The 16,500-nt window shown below is 38.1% G+C and overlaps 1 protein-coding gene across 3 annotated transcripts; it reads left to right on the plus strand.

Moving 5' to 3' along the window:
- The first annotated feature begins 9 nt into the window (after positions 1–9).
- LOC111006365 (ARM repeat superfamily protein) lies at positions 10–16,379 on the plus strand. Of its 3 annotated transcripts, XM_022278261.2 has the most exons (17): positions 10–653; positions 1,135–1,253; positions 2,367–2,412; positions 5,054–5,126; positions 5,210–5,267; positions 5,449–5,544; positions 5,990–6,107; positions 6,178–6,444; positions 6,968–7,069; positions 7,246–7,603; positions 7,680–7,793; positions 9,298–9,929; positions 10,037–10,233; positions 10,416–10,638; positions 10,802–10,921; positions 11,603–12,373; positions 13,146–16,379. In XM_022278261.2, exons 1-17 carry the CDS (start codon positions 537–539, stop codon positions 16,194–16,196), a joined length of 6,462 nt encoding a protein of 2,153 aa, XP_022133953.1. In that variant the 5' UTR covers positions 10–536; the 3' UTR covers positions 16,197–16,379. The 3 variants fall into 3 exon arrangements, with proteins under 3 accessions (XP_022133953.1, XP_087979567.1, XP_022133954.1); XM_088123441.1 differs by lacking the exons at positions 10–653; positions 1,135–1,253 and having other exon boundaries at positions 2,384–2,412; positions 5,061–5,126; XM_022278262.2 differs by lacking the exons at positions 10–653; positions 1,135–1,253; positions 2,367–2,412; ... (3 more) ...; positions 5,990–6,107; positions 6,178–6,444 and having other exon boundaries at positions 7,233–7,603.
- The last annotated feature ends 121 nt before the right edge of the window (positions 16,380–16,500 follow it).

The raw sequence follows: 16,500 nt of genomic DNA on the forward strand, positions 1-16,500 counted from the left end.
GAGTTTTGTCGTCCGGACGAACAAAAAGATTTTATTTTTCTTGTAAATTTTGAAATTTTCTTTTTTAGAAACCTGGAATTACCATAAAATCCACCCTGTTATTCCAACTTTCTTGATTCGGTATGCAACAATTGTCAAATCAAAAATGAATTTTTGTGAAAAATGAAGCAACTTTGTCTCCAATTCTTCTTTCTTACACAGTTTTCCACGGATCCTAATTCCTATACGCCGTGGATAAGAAACCTCCGTGGCTTCTTCTTGTTCATGATTCCGATTTCTAGGGATTCATACCTCGGTCTTCCTGCTCTAGCTGGTTCAGTTTCTGGGCTTCTTTCTCCTCAAAGACCCATCTGAAATTCATATGTCACTTGTCAAGGACGAAGATCAGATGCGGACGACCGGAGCAAAATCACGCAGAGATCGGAGAACAAATCAGTTCATTCCACTGACCGGACCCTTTTGATTGTTCAACGTCGTCGAGCTGATTTATTGAAAGTTCAGTAAGGGGTTGTGAAGTTAATGCAAGCTGAGTGATTATGGTGAGTATGGTTAAAGACGGGAAGACAGGAAGTGCTGCCAAGTTGATAGTTGATGCACTGCTTCAGCGCTTCCTCCCGCTCGCTCGTCGTCGAATCGAGACCGCTCAAGCTCAGGTTTAGTTTTGTGTTTGTCTCCTCTTCCCGCGCCCAATTCTTCCCTCAATTTAATATCATGTGCTTGTGCAGCTTTGCTAGTCCATCGCCCGAAAGAAATAAGAGAAGAGGATAGAATTATAATAGTCACTTTGTTGGAAATTTGTAGACTAGAGGGTGTGTGCTAACTTATTCATAAGTCTGACACTGATCATTGTTACAATTTGAGGCTTTCTTGATGCTAGGTGTAAGTATAACATCCTCCCAGTTGAGTCAAGAATGTGTAATGTGAAATTTCTGGTACTCTGGTCGATTCTCTTTTCTGTTTCTGGGTGCCAGTAGCTCAGTGCTTAACGGTTTCGTGTGTCTACCCGGCCGGGTGGGCAATTTTATCGTTTTCTCTGATGGAGCATGTCATGAAATCAATTTTCACATCCATTTTTGTTGTCCAGTAATATTGTGCAAACAATTCTCCACCTGTTTGACTGGCTCCAATTTACAGGATGGACAATATCTTCGACCATCAGACCCTGCCTACGAGCAAGTACTGGATTCCTTGGCTATGGTTGCGAGACACACACCTGTGCCTCTTTTAGAGGCCCTGCTTCGATGGAGAGAAAGGTACCTCAACTTTCCATGTCTCCTTCTCTGTTATCACTTATTGTATTCTTAAGGACAACTTTTTACATACCCCTTCGTTGTTAGTGACAGTTTACTGGATTGAATCCAAATACTCACTTGTTTTTCACCGTCAATTGGAATTAGTTTAGGAGAGGTTCTGTATTTTTTTATCGTTTATTATGAAATAGTTTCTTAGTTTCTGCAGATGTCGTCTAATTTTTGGATATTTTTTAAAAAACGGATATGGGTATCTTGGCCTAATTGTGTTGTGTGTGTTTGTTTTTTTAAAAAAATGGAAATAAGATCTCACTAATTAAGAGAAAGTACAATATTACCAAAGAATTCGACTAAATAAGAGGATAAGCATCCTTTTTGTGAAGTAAATTGGGACTGGGAATAAGTTCCTAATACAAGTGTAGTTACACAAGTTTTGTTAAGTCTGAGTGTGGTTAAAGGTGGAGAAATTGTGATTGTTTCAAAAACTTTTCCGGTAAAGAAGTTGGTAAGAAGTGTGTCGGTGAGCGATCCTGTACATTGACCAGTTTTTTGTAAAACATGCTGGCTAGAGGTGGCCCGTGGCCATAATTTTTGTGTTGTCTTCATGAAGTGTTTTTTCCTTAATACACTCTTGTAACATTGTATTTTTTATATATTTTTTTCAGTTAGAGATCTTTCTACTAACTTCCTTGTTCGAATTGAGTTGGTTTTTGTATCTTCTCCCTTTTGACATTTCATTCCATTAGTGAAATTATTTTTGGCTACAAAAATTAGGAGAATGTGTGAAAGAGTGAGACATTGATGGGTCAAAGTATGTGGACAGAGAGGGATAGACCAAGGGAGAGTATGTGTATAATTAGAGTGCAGTGGGATAAAAAGTATTATGACGAGGTTGTAAAAATGGGAGTGTGCATGTCCAAATGGAGCTAATGTGTTTAATTTTTGTACTTTGAAATTCTCCATTCTTTTGCAATGTTGTTGCATTTGATAAGATTTTTTTATAGGCATTGCAGCCAATTACCTACGATGAGATCCGTCTTCTTCTTCCATTAAAAGAAAAAAGAAACTATTTATTTTTCTAGTAGTTTTTTTACCTTCTTTTTTCCTTCATTGCAGCGAATCTCCAAAGGGTGCAAATGACGCATCTACTTTCCAAAGAAAGGTTTGCTTATTTTGGTTAAAGTTATTCAAAATGAATGTTGTTTGAAAGCTATATGATTGCAATGCCAATCGTAGTGTCTAGTAGTCCTAGTTGTTGTGTGTTGCCATTAATTATTGATGATTGTTGCAAATGGGTATTTTCCATCTTAAATGGTTCAAAATGTTAATGAATTGATGTCATATTGAGCCATCGAAGCCGAATAACTGCCGTTATCTTGTTTCATTAGCTGACAATATGTTTCAATATACTTTCTCAATGGGAGTATTTTTTACCCCACATATTTTCCTTGGCTATCGAGACTTGTATGTTTCCTTGTGGCTAATCTTTTTATTACTTTTGGATCCTTTACTTAATGATAGGAAAGATCTCTTTTAATTTCTTTTTTTTTGTGGTTGGCTTAAAGGATGAACCATCTAGTCATCCCTTCTCATCTTTGTCACACTCTGCCCAGGGATGGGCTTGTAGAATTATTTATTTAGTTATTTTTTGTTTGTTTTATTTTTTGTTAATGATGAAAGAAACATTCTCCTGTTAATTTTTTGCTCTTATGCGTGCTTTTAAATTTAGTGTATTATTCCTTTTCATCCAGTAGGTAGGATTTCCAAAGAGGTATTAGAAAAGTTATCATTATTATTTTCTTTCAAAATAATTCATACTGATAGTGATGTAATTACTAACCCATTAGTTTTATTAGTTATTAGTTAAAGGCTGAAGTTAGTTGGTTAGCTGTTTTTAGTTAGTTGGTTGGCTGTTATTAGTTAGTTCTTGTTAAATGTCTTTAGCCCTCTTCTATAAAAGGGGCTGCTGTCTTCATTTGTTAGTAGTTTTTTCAATCAATAAAATTCTCTCTCATTTGGTTTACACCAAATTGGTATCAGAGCATCCCGATTTTCTGGGTTGTATGGCGGAAAAGAAGTCGATCAACATTGGTGACTCTTCTCTCGTCAAAAAAGAAGTGGAGCAAGCCTCCATTCTCTCGCCACGATCATCAACCGCACGCTTGTTGTCGGTTGAAGGAAAGGTGAAAACCATCCAGCAGGATGTCGGCGAGATTAAACAAATTTTGGAGATCATCCATGACAAGCTCGAAGCAATGAGAGTACAGCAAGCTACGGTTAGAACTCCTCAAAATTCTGCAAGATTGGATCAAGAAATGTGGATGGAGGATCAAAGGACTAATTACCTGCCGGAAAGGTACTATACACCAAGAAGAGTCCAAGAAGTCAATCGGAGACCAAGAAACCTCCAAGAACAGCACCTTGTGCAGCATAGAAGGTATCAAGATTATGTTCTTGAACCAAGAATGCTCCAAGAATCGAGAGCTGTCCGGCAAGACTTCAACCAAAATCTTGGAGTTTGTACGCCAAGAAGGTACCAAGAAGGTTCAAGCAACAATGTTGGAGTTTGTACAAATTTTAACAAATTAGTTTCATACAAGACCGAGGTATTTTGCCACCAAACTCCAAACAACAGCCATGAAATTTTTCTTTCTTCTTTTCCAAAACTCCCAACTGGAAAAAAAAACCCAAGTGATACCTGAACGAAGATGGAAAGATTTCGCCACCACAAGAGTGGAGACACTTCAAATGATTTCATAAGACCAACAAAAATTTCAGAGGATGCAAGAGGTAACTCAATTTTGCCTCAAGTTGATGCCTTCAATGTTGATTTCAAAAATTCTGGAATCCAAAACTCTTCTCAGATTGAGGCAATTGAACAAGAGGATGAGTTTTTTCTTAAGTTTGAAAATTATTTCGAGGAGGAAGATGAGGTTGATAAAGAATTGATAGGAAGATATGATGATTCTACTTTTTCTTTGGCTACATTGTTCTTTGAAGTTGAAATGCAAGAAGTTAACCGGCACAATTCCTTAATTTCTCAAAAAGGCTTACAAATTGAACAAGAAAATGAGAAGGAGAAAGATGAGGAACAAACTACAAAGTTTTTCCACCATGATAGACCTCAAGAAAGCAAAAACAATGGGTTCTGGGTTCAAGATTCTGATTTTTCCAGCAAAGAAGAAGAATTTTGCTGTGGATTTGTAGATTATTTCGATGATATTGAAGATGATTCTCATAGGAGTGCAAAGATTGAAGGAGATGAAAGAAGCTTGAAGCATGAATATACCACAAAGTCTTTCCTTCACAGAAGACTTCAAGAATGTAGACATGAGAAGGTGTATTTTTGTTTGGATGAGTTAAAAAGGGCATTTTCAATTGGAGTATTTTTGAACCACAAGTAAAGGCAAAATTCCATTTTAAAGATTGTTCACAACCTTCTAACTCCACTGCATTTAAACTCGAGGACGAGTTTTCTTTTAAGAGGGAAGGAAACTGATGTAATTACTAACCCATTAGTTTTATTAGTTATTAGTTAAAGGCTGAAGTTAGTTGGTTAGCTGTTTTTAGTTAGTTGGTTGGCTGTTATTAGTTAGTTCTTGTTAAATGTCTTTAGCCCTCTTCTATAAAAGGGGCTGCTGTCTTCATTTGTTAGTAGTTTTTTCAATCAATAAAATTCTCTCTCATTTGGTTTACACCAGATAGAGATGGATAGAGTTCTTAATATTGTTGCTTTAAAATCAGTTTAGAGAAGTTTGCCTTATTAACTTGAAGTTATAATGATATGCTTGCTTGGGGCTTAGCTTGCAGTTGAGTGCATATTTTGCTCAGCATGTATTCGCTTTGTGGAGTGCTGCCCGCAGGAAGGACTTACTGGTTTGCACAGTGTTCTATTGAATTTGTTTTCCTGTTTATTTTTCATTCTTCTGTAGCTAATTGGTAGTTGTTTATCATTGTAGAGAAGCTTTGGTCTGGGCTTGAAAACTTCGTTTTTGATTGGTTAATAAATGCTGACAGGTAATGTTGCTTTGGCTTAGTTAATGAAGAATCCAATATTAGTTTCTTTTTTTGGCATAGGAAACGTTTTATTAAAATAAACAGACCATTATGGACATCTAGTAATTTTTTGACTGCCTTCAAGATTGCCCTTTTCTTATTCTTGTATATTTTTTTTTTCCATATTTAAATGTCTTTGCAGGGTTGTTAGCCAGGTTGAATATCCCTCATTAGTTGATTTGCGGGGGCTTCTTTTGGATCTTGTTGCACAACTTTTAGGTGCTTTGTCTCGCATCAGGTAAACAATTTTGATTTAACATTTGAAAATTGTTTGAATTTTTTTTTTTCTTTGCATGTAATAATTGTCAGGTTTACATAAGCTTCTGTTTATCACGCGTGCAATTCGATTTATGTGTGTTTATATTTGACACTCTAGCATTCAGATTCTACTTTTTTTTGTTTTAGTATTAATTAGTTCTGCTATGAAGTAATTTTATTTCTCTTGCTTCGGCTTTATGTAACTTGTATTCACTTTTTTATGTCTTTCTCACTCCTTTGGAGTTGTATCTTTGAACATTTTATGTTTATTTTCATTTATCAATGAAAAGTTTGTTTCTTGTTAAAAAAAAAAAAATTTGCTATGAACTTCTCTTCTTCACAAAATTATGTTTGTACTTTTGTAGTCATGTTACTTGAATTAAAAAGGGGCAAACATCACTTATTCTCTGTTATATTATTTGTAGGTTTAGTTCTGTGACCGAGCGCTTCTTCATGGAACTCAATACTCGTCGGATAGACACCAGTGTTGCACGAAGTGAAACTCTTAGTATCCTCAATGGGATGCGCTACCTTAAGCTTGGGGTATGTATGTAGCTTTTATTTGGGCAAAGCAATATAAAGATAGTAGCATAATATCAACTTCATTTCTTAGGTTAAAACCGAGGGTGGACTGAATGCATCTGCTTCCTTTGTGGCTAAAGCCAACCCTCTCAATCGTGCTCCACATAAGCGCAAAAGCGAGCTTCACCATGCACTATGTAACATGCTTTCAAATATCCTTGCTCCACTCGCAGATGGAGGGAAAGGCCAATGGCCACCTTCTGGTGTTGAACGTGCACTTACCTTATGGTATGAAGCTGTTGGACGAATTCGAGCACAGTTGATGCATTGGATGGATAAACAGAGCAAACACATTACTGTAAGTGGGCTCCACTTTGTCCCGTCCCTGTAAGAGATTTAATAATTTATTTATTATATTAAATCTTTAAATTTGGGTTGGATTTTTTTATTTTCTGTTTTTGCTCCTTGGCACGGCCTGGTCTGTTGGCCTTTTTGTACTCTTACATTGTTCTTTATGAAAATTTTGTTTCTCCTGCAGAACTATCCAATCTTAGTTATATTCGATCCTAAACTATACAAAATTATATCGGTTACTTAAACTAAGAAAATTGATATAAGTTTAAACTGGAGAAAATATAAGATAAGGTAATTATGTTTCTAACATTTATCAGATACAGTGCAAAAAAAAGTTTGGCTGATGGAAAGATATTTTCCAAAACTCATGAAATGTTGTCTCTGGGAATAGCTAAGCAATCTTGGGTTGGCTGGATACCTTTGATGTTATAATATTTCTGGGTTTATCATATTGATGTTCTCCTTTATACCCAACATCATGCCTGTTTTTCCTCTTGTGCTCACATTAGTAGTTCTTCGTATTCTAGGTTGGTTATCCATTGGTCACTCTTCTTCTCTGTCTTGGTGATCCTCAAATATTTCACAACAACTTAGGCCCCCACATGGAGCAACTCTACAAGCTTCTTAGAGTAAGTTCCATTTACTTTTTGAGTTAAGGAGGTGAATGATGAGTATACTTTATCAGATACTTGATCCTTCTTTAATGTCCAATGTGCGAAGTGTATTCAGTATATTTGAATGTAGACTGAATATTCCATCCTGATTCCATCACTCAAATTTATGAAACTTTAGTTTGATTGTGCAGGACAAGAATCATCGTTTTATGGCCTTGGACTGTCTTCATCGGGTTTTAAGGTTTTACTTGAGTGTTCATGCAGCTAATCAGGCCCCAAATCGTATATGGGACTACTTAGACAGTGTTTCATCTCAACTTCTTACAGTTCTAAAGAAAGGATTGCTTACTCAAGATGTTCAACATGATAAACTAGTTGAATTTTGTGTGACTATTGCGGAACATAATCTTGATTTTGCCATGAACCACTTGTTGTTGGAGTTATTAAAACAAGATAGTTCTGGTGAGGCAAAAGTTATTGGCCTTCGTGCTCTCCTTGCCATTGTCACGTCTCCTTCAGGGCAGCACATTGGCTTGGAGATATTTAGAGGTAACCAAATTGTTTAGAGCCTCTGAACGTGTCTAAAGGTCTATTGTTTACTTAATCAACTTTGTTGCATTAGCAGGTCATGATATTGGCCACTATATTCCAAAGGTGAAGGCGGCAATTGAATCAATATTAAGGTCTTGTCATAGAACCTACAGTCAGGCTCTTCTAACTTCTTCAAGGACCAACATTGGTAAGTGTCAAATCTAGCATTATTATTATTATTATTATTATTATTATTAATCTTATATATTTTCTAAGCTTCATTATAGTTATGCTTTAGGTCTTGAGGAATAGTTGACTAAGCATTAACAAACTTTTATTATTTAGTAAACTTTATATTTTTATTTGTGAAAAATATGATTCTGTTTTAACCCTTCCAGTTTGTAAGGAATTATCCATCATGATAAATCAAACAAAAATCTAAGCAAAAATGAACCGAACCTTAGTTTTTAAAGGGCCAAAGTCTCCTTGGAGCCCAGTTTCAAACTATTAGAAATTTGTCTTATATTACTTTCATATAACATATTTCAAAGAATATATGGCAGAAGATGACTCTTTTAAGTTACTGAATGTTGAAAACTATTAGAAATTTATAATATATTATGTTCGTATCATATATTAGGTTAAAATACTATTTGGTCTCGGTACTTTCAGCATTGGTTCATTTTGGTCCTTGTGCTTTCAACTTTGGTTCAGTTTAGTTTTTATACTTTCAAAATGTTTATTTTGGTCTCTATATTTTTTAAAAAGTGACCATTTTGGTTCCTTGATTTTATTTTAAAATTTTGTTTTTTCTATCAGAATTTCAACACGACACTACGTTCAATATATTTCTTAATATGTAATCATTACTGTATATTAAAGGGCTTCCATTATGTGTAGAATGTTAATTTTGTAAATAGGGACTAAAATGATCACTTTTTAAAAATACGGGGACTAAAATAAATATTTTCAAAGTACAATAACTAAAATAAACCAATAATGAGAGGATAGGAACCAAAATAGTATTTTAACCTATATATTACAATGATCATCTACTCAAGTTTTAAAATTTTATGATACCTGTTTCATGACATGCTAATTCAGACTTTAGGTCTTTTAACCTTTTGACGTGTCCTTTCTATTAATGATCATCTACTCAAGTTTTATTATACCTGTTTGTGAGGTATCATCCTCACTAAACTTTGATAATAAAAAAGGAAATCGCCCTAAGGCTTACAAGACCAGCCAATTCGAGAGGGCTGGGTTCTCTCCCAACAGATGCTTACACAAAATACCAAAAAACTGCCCTCCCTCATCCCGAGGCTCTCCTTACAAACATTCCATTCTCCCCTCATCCATACTACTAACTAACTTTATGTAAACTTCCCAAAACACCCCTCATCCTGCACCGTACCTTTCAGGTTGCCTTTCTACCCTTCTTAGCGTAGGTATGAATAACCGGTGGCCTAACATCATACTATATTTAAGTATAACTTTCTAATATGTTTTACGACATGATAATTTAGACTTTAGGTCTTTTAGCTTTTTGACATCTCATTTCTTACTATATTTCAATGATCATACTCAAATTTTATTACACTTGCAAAAGTTGTATACTTCTCACTAGATCTTCTTTCTGCTATATTTAAATATCATGTTCTTTATTTTATTGCTGCAATGGGAAAATGGAAAATGAATTGTTCTCTTCCCAGATTCTGTGACAAAGGAGAAGTCCCAAGGATATCTATTCCGGTCAGTCCTGAAGTGTATACCATATTTGATCGAAGAAGTTGGAAGAAGTGATAAAATAACTGAGATAATACCCCAGCATGGAATTAGTATTGATCCTGGTGTTCGTGAAGAAGCAGTCCAGGTATTGAACAGGATAGTCAGATATCTTCCTCATCGTCGCTTTGCAGTAATGCGGGGGATGGCTAACTTCATCCTACGGCTTCCTGATGAATTTCCACTCCTTATACAAACATCACTTGGGCGCTTGCTGGAACTCATGCGATTTTGGAGAGCTTGTTTGATTGAGGATCGTTTGGAAAATGATGTCCATGATGAAAAGCGTACAGTTCAAAGAACCGATGGGTTCAAGATGCCATCATTTCATCAATCAGGAGAAGGAGTTGAGTTTCGTGCTTCAGAGATAGATGCAGTTGGTTTGATCTTCCTTAGTTCTGTGGATTGTCAAATTAGGCATACAGCATTAGAGTTACTGCGCTGTGTGCGTGCCTTGCGAAATGACATTCGAGACCTTGCATTTCTTGACCAACCAGATTATACTCTTAAATATGACGCTGAGCCAATATTTATAATAGATGTTCTAGAAGAACATGGGGTATTATTTATTATGTTTTTCTGCCTTTCTCTGCTGTTTCTTTTTATTTAACTCATTGGGTCGCAATGATTTGATGATATGTCAAACTTGATTTTTGGAAATCACAGGATGACATTGTTCAAGGGTGTTACTGGGATTCTGGGCGTCCATTTGATTTGAAGCGGGAATCTGATGCAATCCCTCCAGATGTTACTCTTCAGTGCATAATATTTGAAAGTCCTGATAAGAACAGGTGGGCGCGCTGTCTCAGCGAGTTGGTTAAGTATGCTTCTGAGCTATGCCCAAATTCTGTTCAGGAAGCAAGGTAAGTGATGTTTCCCCAACTGTGTTTTTTTGACAATAGATTCAAAATGTCGGGCTGCTTTTTGGCACCCTATTGTATGAATTACTGCCCATTATTGAGCCCTTCTATGTCTCTCTGAAACTTATTAATGTTGGAAGTTTCTACTTTAGGATGTGTCGTGTAAACATAATTTTTTTTGGCAGGGTTGAGGTTTTGCAACGTCTTGCTCATGTCACACCAATTGAGTTGGGTGGGAAGGCCCATACATCTCAAGATTCGGACAACAAATTGGATCAGTGGCTAATGTATGCAATGTTCTTATGTTCATGCCCTCCAGCTCCCAGAGAAAGTCCCGTCTCAGGAAAAGCCAAAGATCTTTACCACCTTATTTTTCCTTCAATAAAGTCTGGATCAGAACCGCATGTGGTTAGCACATTTTCTAGACAATTTTTATACCCTGATTTTTTTTTTTGGTCTCACTTATGGTTTGTAAATTGTTAAAATTGAGTTTGTAGGTTGTCTGCTTTTAAATAACCTAACTACATTAATTTTATTGACCAGTACTAAAGTTTGTCTTTTCTTAATTCAGCATGCAGCCACCATGGCTCTTGGCCACACACATTTGGAAGGGTGTGAATTAATGTTCAGCGAGCTAGCATCTTTTATCGATGAGGTTTCCCTGGAAACTGAGGGAAAACCAAAATGGAAGGTATATCCAAGATTTAATCAACGTGCATTATTTTTATTAAATGATGCACGTAAAGTAGTGTCGTTCTATAGTTTGAGATTCAAGATGCATTTGGGAGTTTATTAACTGGAATAAATAATCCTTGCAGAGCCAAAATTTTATACTCATGAGAACCACCTATTGCAAGTGATTAAAAAAAGATCGAAGTACTGGAAATTAAAGCAATAACTTAAGAGTAAAAATAAAAGTTAGTATTGCGGAAACTTTCAAGTTCTGTCACAACAAGAACCAGAAGTAATTGAGAACCAGAGTGAAGCATTAAAGTGCGCATACCCACAGATCATCAGTTTGGAGTATCAAGTAAAGAAGACCGCTTTGTTGCCTATTTCATTTTTATTCTTCTAAAATTGTAATGAACTCATAGAATTCCCTTAAATGAAACTACTTTTATATATAAAGACGAATGGGTAGTTGACTGTCATGCTTGCATGATTTGTGCACTCATCTACGTGCAACCCCTTTGAGGAGGGGCAAGTAAGTTTGTTGCATCTATTCATAATTCTTATGGTGAAAGCAGGCTAATATTGGAACAATGTACAATTATTCTTCCCCACAAAGTACTCGGTGCTTTTATATCCAAGTTTATTTATTTATTTTGAGTTTATTCTTGTGAAGATTACTAACTGACTTCCATGTTTGCAGAGCCAAAAACTACGCCGTGAGGAGCTTCGTACGCACATTTCACATATCTATCGTACTGTTGCAGAGAAAATCTGGCCTGGCATGCTGACCCGTAAATCAGTTTTCCGTCGGCATTATCTCAAGTTCATTGATGATACAACCAAACAAATCTTCACAGCGCCCCTGGAGAGCTTTCAGGAAATGCAACCTCTTCGTTATTCACTTGCTTCTGTTCTGAGATCTCTAGCCCCAGAATTTGTTGAGTCAAGGTCAGAGAAGTTTGACATTAGAACAAGAAAGCGGCTATTTGATCTTCTACTCTCCTGGTGTGACGATACAGGCAGTACATGGGGTCAGGATGGTGTGAGTGATTATAGACGTGAGGTAGAACGTTACAAATCTTCTCAACATGCTCGGTCAAAAGATTCTGTTGACAAGATTTCATTTGATAAAGAGCTTAGTGAACAAATTGAAGCAATCCAGTGGGCTTCCATGAATGCTATGGCTTCACTCTTGTATGGGCCTTGCTTTGATGATAATGCTAGGAAAATGAGTGGCAGGGTCATTTCTTGGATAAATAGCTTGTTCATTGAACCTGCACCCAGGGCCCCTTTTGGTTACTCCCCAGCTGATCCTAGAACTCCATCTTACTCTAAATCCGTAGAAGGCGGTCGTGGCACTACTGGTCGTGATAGGCAAAGGGGGGGTCACAATCGTGTTTCTTTAGCCAAATTGGCTTTGAAGAATCTTCTACTTACAAATTTGGATCTCTTTCCTGCTTGCATCGATCAGGTAAGTTTAAGTTTATTCCTTTATTCCTTATATGATGCATTATGTGCCTTGTTAAAATTTATAACTGAGTTCTCTTTTGAAGATTATAATTGAAAATTATGTTCTGGATAATTTGTAAAGATTTTTGTAGTATAAAAAAGCATATTTGTATGCACAAGAGCTGAGGCTAAAAATCAAATGATTGAGATATAAGTTTCAAATTCTGGGTCTTTGGAAGTTGAGGTGCTTTAATTTTTTTTAATCAGATGAATTACCACAGCCTCCAAATCCTCGACTCTTGGCTTGAAAAGTTATGGACCTGGTGCGATGATGTTATGATTAGTTCTCCATTCATTTGGATGCAAAAGTGCCATGAAATACATCAACTTCAGCTACCATACAAGGAAAATGGTTGAAGATGCTTATTGGTCTCAAGTCTCAACATGTTATATGTGGCTGGTTACTTGAACCATGATTTAGCCTTATAGTGATTATTGAGTTAAAATGGTGAATAATGATGCATGAGGTAAAATGGTGAATAATGATGCATGAGGATTGAATCTATAATAAATTTGAGGAACAAATAATGCAGTTGTCTTCCTTTGCCCTATCCCATCCTTTTACTAGCTTATCTCTGTGTGGCATGCTTGACCTCTGTGATTTGCTCATATTCACCACCTCCTACGTACACTTTTGGTTTGAAATATTTTTTTCTGTGATTTGATTATGCTTTTTTAAGAACCAGACTCTAAGATTCATTTCAGCGAGTGTAATTGGCTACTTTCTTTTTCAGTGCTACTACTCCGATGCTGCCATAGCTGACGGTTACTTCAGTGTGCTGGCTGAAGTTTATATGCGGCAAGAGATTCCAAAATGTGAAATCCAGAGGCTCTTAAGCTTAATTCTGTACAAGGTGGTGGACCCTAGCAGACAAATCCGTGATGATGCTCTTCAGATGCTTGAGACTCTTTCTGTTCGTGAGTGGGCTGAAGATGGCACTGAGGGGTCGGGGAGCTACCGAGCAGCGGTTGTCGGTAACCTTCCTGATTCATACCAACAATTTCAATACAAGCTCTCTTGTAAACTCGCAAAAGATCACCCTGAGTTGAGTCAACTTCTTTGTGAGGAGATAATGCAAAGGCAGCTTGATGCAGTTGATATCATAGCACAACATCAGGTTCTAACGTGCATGGCTCCATGGATTGAGAATCTTAATTTCTGGAAACTCAAAGACTCGGGTTGGAATGATAGACTTCTTAAAAGCCTTTACTATGTCACATGGCGGCATGGGGATCAGTTCCCTGATGAAATTGAAAAGCTCTGGAGCACGATTGCTAGCAAACCAAGGAACATAAGTCCAGTTCTAGATTTCTTAATCACAAAGGGAATTGAAGATTGTGATTCCAACACATCTGCTGAAATAAGTGGTGCTTTTGCGACATATTTCTCAGTTGCAAAGCGGGTGAGTTTGTACCTAGCACGGATATGCCCTCAGCGTACCATAGATCACCTGGTCTACCAACTGGCCCAGCGAATGCTAGAGGACAACATCGACCCACTTGGTCTAGGTTCCAAGGGTGATTTGGGTGGAAACTTTGTGTTGGAATTTTCTCAGGGGCCTCCAGTAGCCCAAGTTACTTCTGTTGTGGACAGCCAACCACACATGTCACCACTACTTGTACGTGGATCCCTTGATGGTCCGCTCAGGAATGCTAGTGGGAGCTTAAGCTGGAGAACAGCTGGTGCTGGTCGAAGTGTCTCCGGCCCACTAAGTCCGATGCCTCCTGAGTTGAACGTTGTTCCAGTAAATGCAGGTCGATCAGGGCAGCTACTTCCAGGTTTAGTAAATATGTCTGGCCCTTTGATGGGTGTTAGAAGTTCTACTGGAAGTATACGCAGTCGTCATGTCTCCCGGGACAGCGGCGACTACCTCATCGACACGCCAAACTCTGGTGAAGATGCGCTTCATCCTACGGTTGCTACACATGGGGTCAGTGCTAAAGAACTACAGTCTGCATTACAGGGTCATCAGCAACATTCTCTTACACATGCTGACATAGCATTGATCCTCCTTGCTGAAATTGCTTATGAGAATGATGAAGATTTCCGCGAGCACTTGCCTCTACTTTTTCATGTCACCTTTGTTTCAATGGATAGTTCAGAGGACATTGTTCTAGAACACTGCCAGCAATTGCTTGTTAATCTACTATATTCACTTGCTGGCCGGCACTTGGAACTTTATGAAGTGGAAAACATTGATGGAGAGAACAAGCAACAGGTTGTGAGCTTGATCAAGTATGTTCAATCAAAGCGCGGAAGCATGATGTGGGAGAATGAAGATCCATCTGTTATGAGAACAGAGCTTCCTAGTGCAGCACTTCTCTCTGCACTGGTCCAGAGCATGGTGGACGCCATCTTCTTCCAAGGAGATTTACGAGAGACTTGGGGATCTGAGGCACTGAAATGGGCCATGGAGTGTACATCACGACACCTTGCTTGTCGCTCGCACCAGATATACCGTGCATTGCGGCCAAGTGTTACAAGTGATACTTGTGTATCGCTCCTCCGTTGCCTACATAGATGTCTGGGAAATCCAATACCCCCTGTACTGGGGTTCATTATGGAAATCCTGTTAACCTTGCAGGTAATGGTAGAAAATATGGAGTCCGAAAAGGTGATACTCTATCCACAACTCTTCTGGGGGTGTGTAGCTATGATGCACACAGATTTTGTCCATGTATACTGCCAGGTTCTTGAGCTCTTCGCTCGTGTGATCGATCGCTTATCATTCTGGGATAGAACAACTGAAAATGTACTCCTTTCAAGCATGCCTCGGGATGAACTAGATTCTAATCACGACATTGGAGATTTCCAACGGATTGAATCTAGAATGGGCTACGAGCTGGCTCCATCTTCTGAGAATCTTCCAACATTTGAAGGGGTGCAACCTCTTGTACTTAAAGGGCTGATGTCAACTGTTAGTCATGGTTTCTCAATTGAGGTTCTTTCACGAATTACAGTGCACTCGTGCGATTCCATATTCGGGGATGCAGAAACGAGACTTCTGATGCACATCACAGGCTTACTCCCATGGCTCTGCTTGCAGCTTAGCAAGGATCCACTGACAGGACCAGCTTCACCACTTCAGCAGCAGCACCAAAAGGCATGCTCAGTTGCATCCAACATTTCCAATTGGTGCCGAGCAAAATCGTTGGATGAATTAGCTATTGTTTTTATGGCATACTCTCGTGGTGAGATCAAAAGTATTGAAATCCTTCTGGCATGTGTCTCCCCTCTACTCTGCAACGAGTGGTTTCCAAAGCACTCGGCACTGGCTTTTGGGCACTTGCTGCGCCTGCTAGAGAAAGGACCGGTAGAATACCAGCGCGTAATACTGCTAATGCTGAAGGCATTGCTCCAGCATACCCCTGTAGATGCTTCCCAAAGTCCGCATATGTATGCAATTGTCTCACAGTTGGTTGAGAGCACGTTGTGCTGGGAGGCATTGAGTGTATTAGAAGCTCTTCTCCAGAGTTGTAGTTCAATGACAGGTTCACACCCACATGAACCCGGGTCCTTCGAAAATGGACTCAGTGGAGTTGAGGACAAGATACTTGCTCCTCAGACATCGTTTAAGGCTCGCAGTGGGCCCTTACAGTATGGCATTCCAGGTTGCATTCCTTTACCCCCAGGGATTACAAACGAATCAGGACCCTCACCAAGAGAGGTGGCTCTGCACAACACACGGCTTATTCTTGGGCGAGTTCTTGATACCTGCATTCTGGGAAAGAGGAGAGACTATAGAAGGTTGGTTCCTTTCGTCACAAGCATTGGGCATCCTTAACTCGAACATCTCCATATGTAACTTCTTTTATGTAGAGGCAATGTATATAACCATCAAGTAGTTTTGTAGCTAGTCTTGAATTATTTTCTCTTCTGTAGTTCTAGTAATTTGAGATCCTTTCATTTATAGGGTTCCTATTTAAGATTTGCAAATGTAAATATATTTCCTTGCTTACAACGTTAATCTGTTTCCTATTTTCTTTTACCCTTAAAAATTTTGTCTCGATCTAACAGCAATGTGTTTTCAAGTCCCTCGATCATGGAATCTACAAGATATGATTAGAACTGCATAATAGAATGTCCAC

The sequence above is a fragment of the Momordica charantia genome (assembly GCF_013281855.1).
Source record: "Momordica charantia cultivar OHB3-1 chromosome 4 unlocalized genomic scaffold, Mcharantia_2.0 BLBB01000004.1, whole genome shotgun sequence".
In the NCBI taxonomy this organism is placed as follows: Eukaryota; Viridiplantae; Streptophyta; class Magnoliopsida; order Cucurbitales; family Cucurbitaceae; genus Momordica; species Momordica charantia.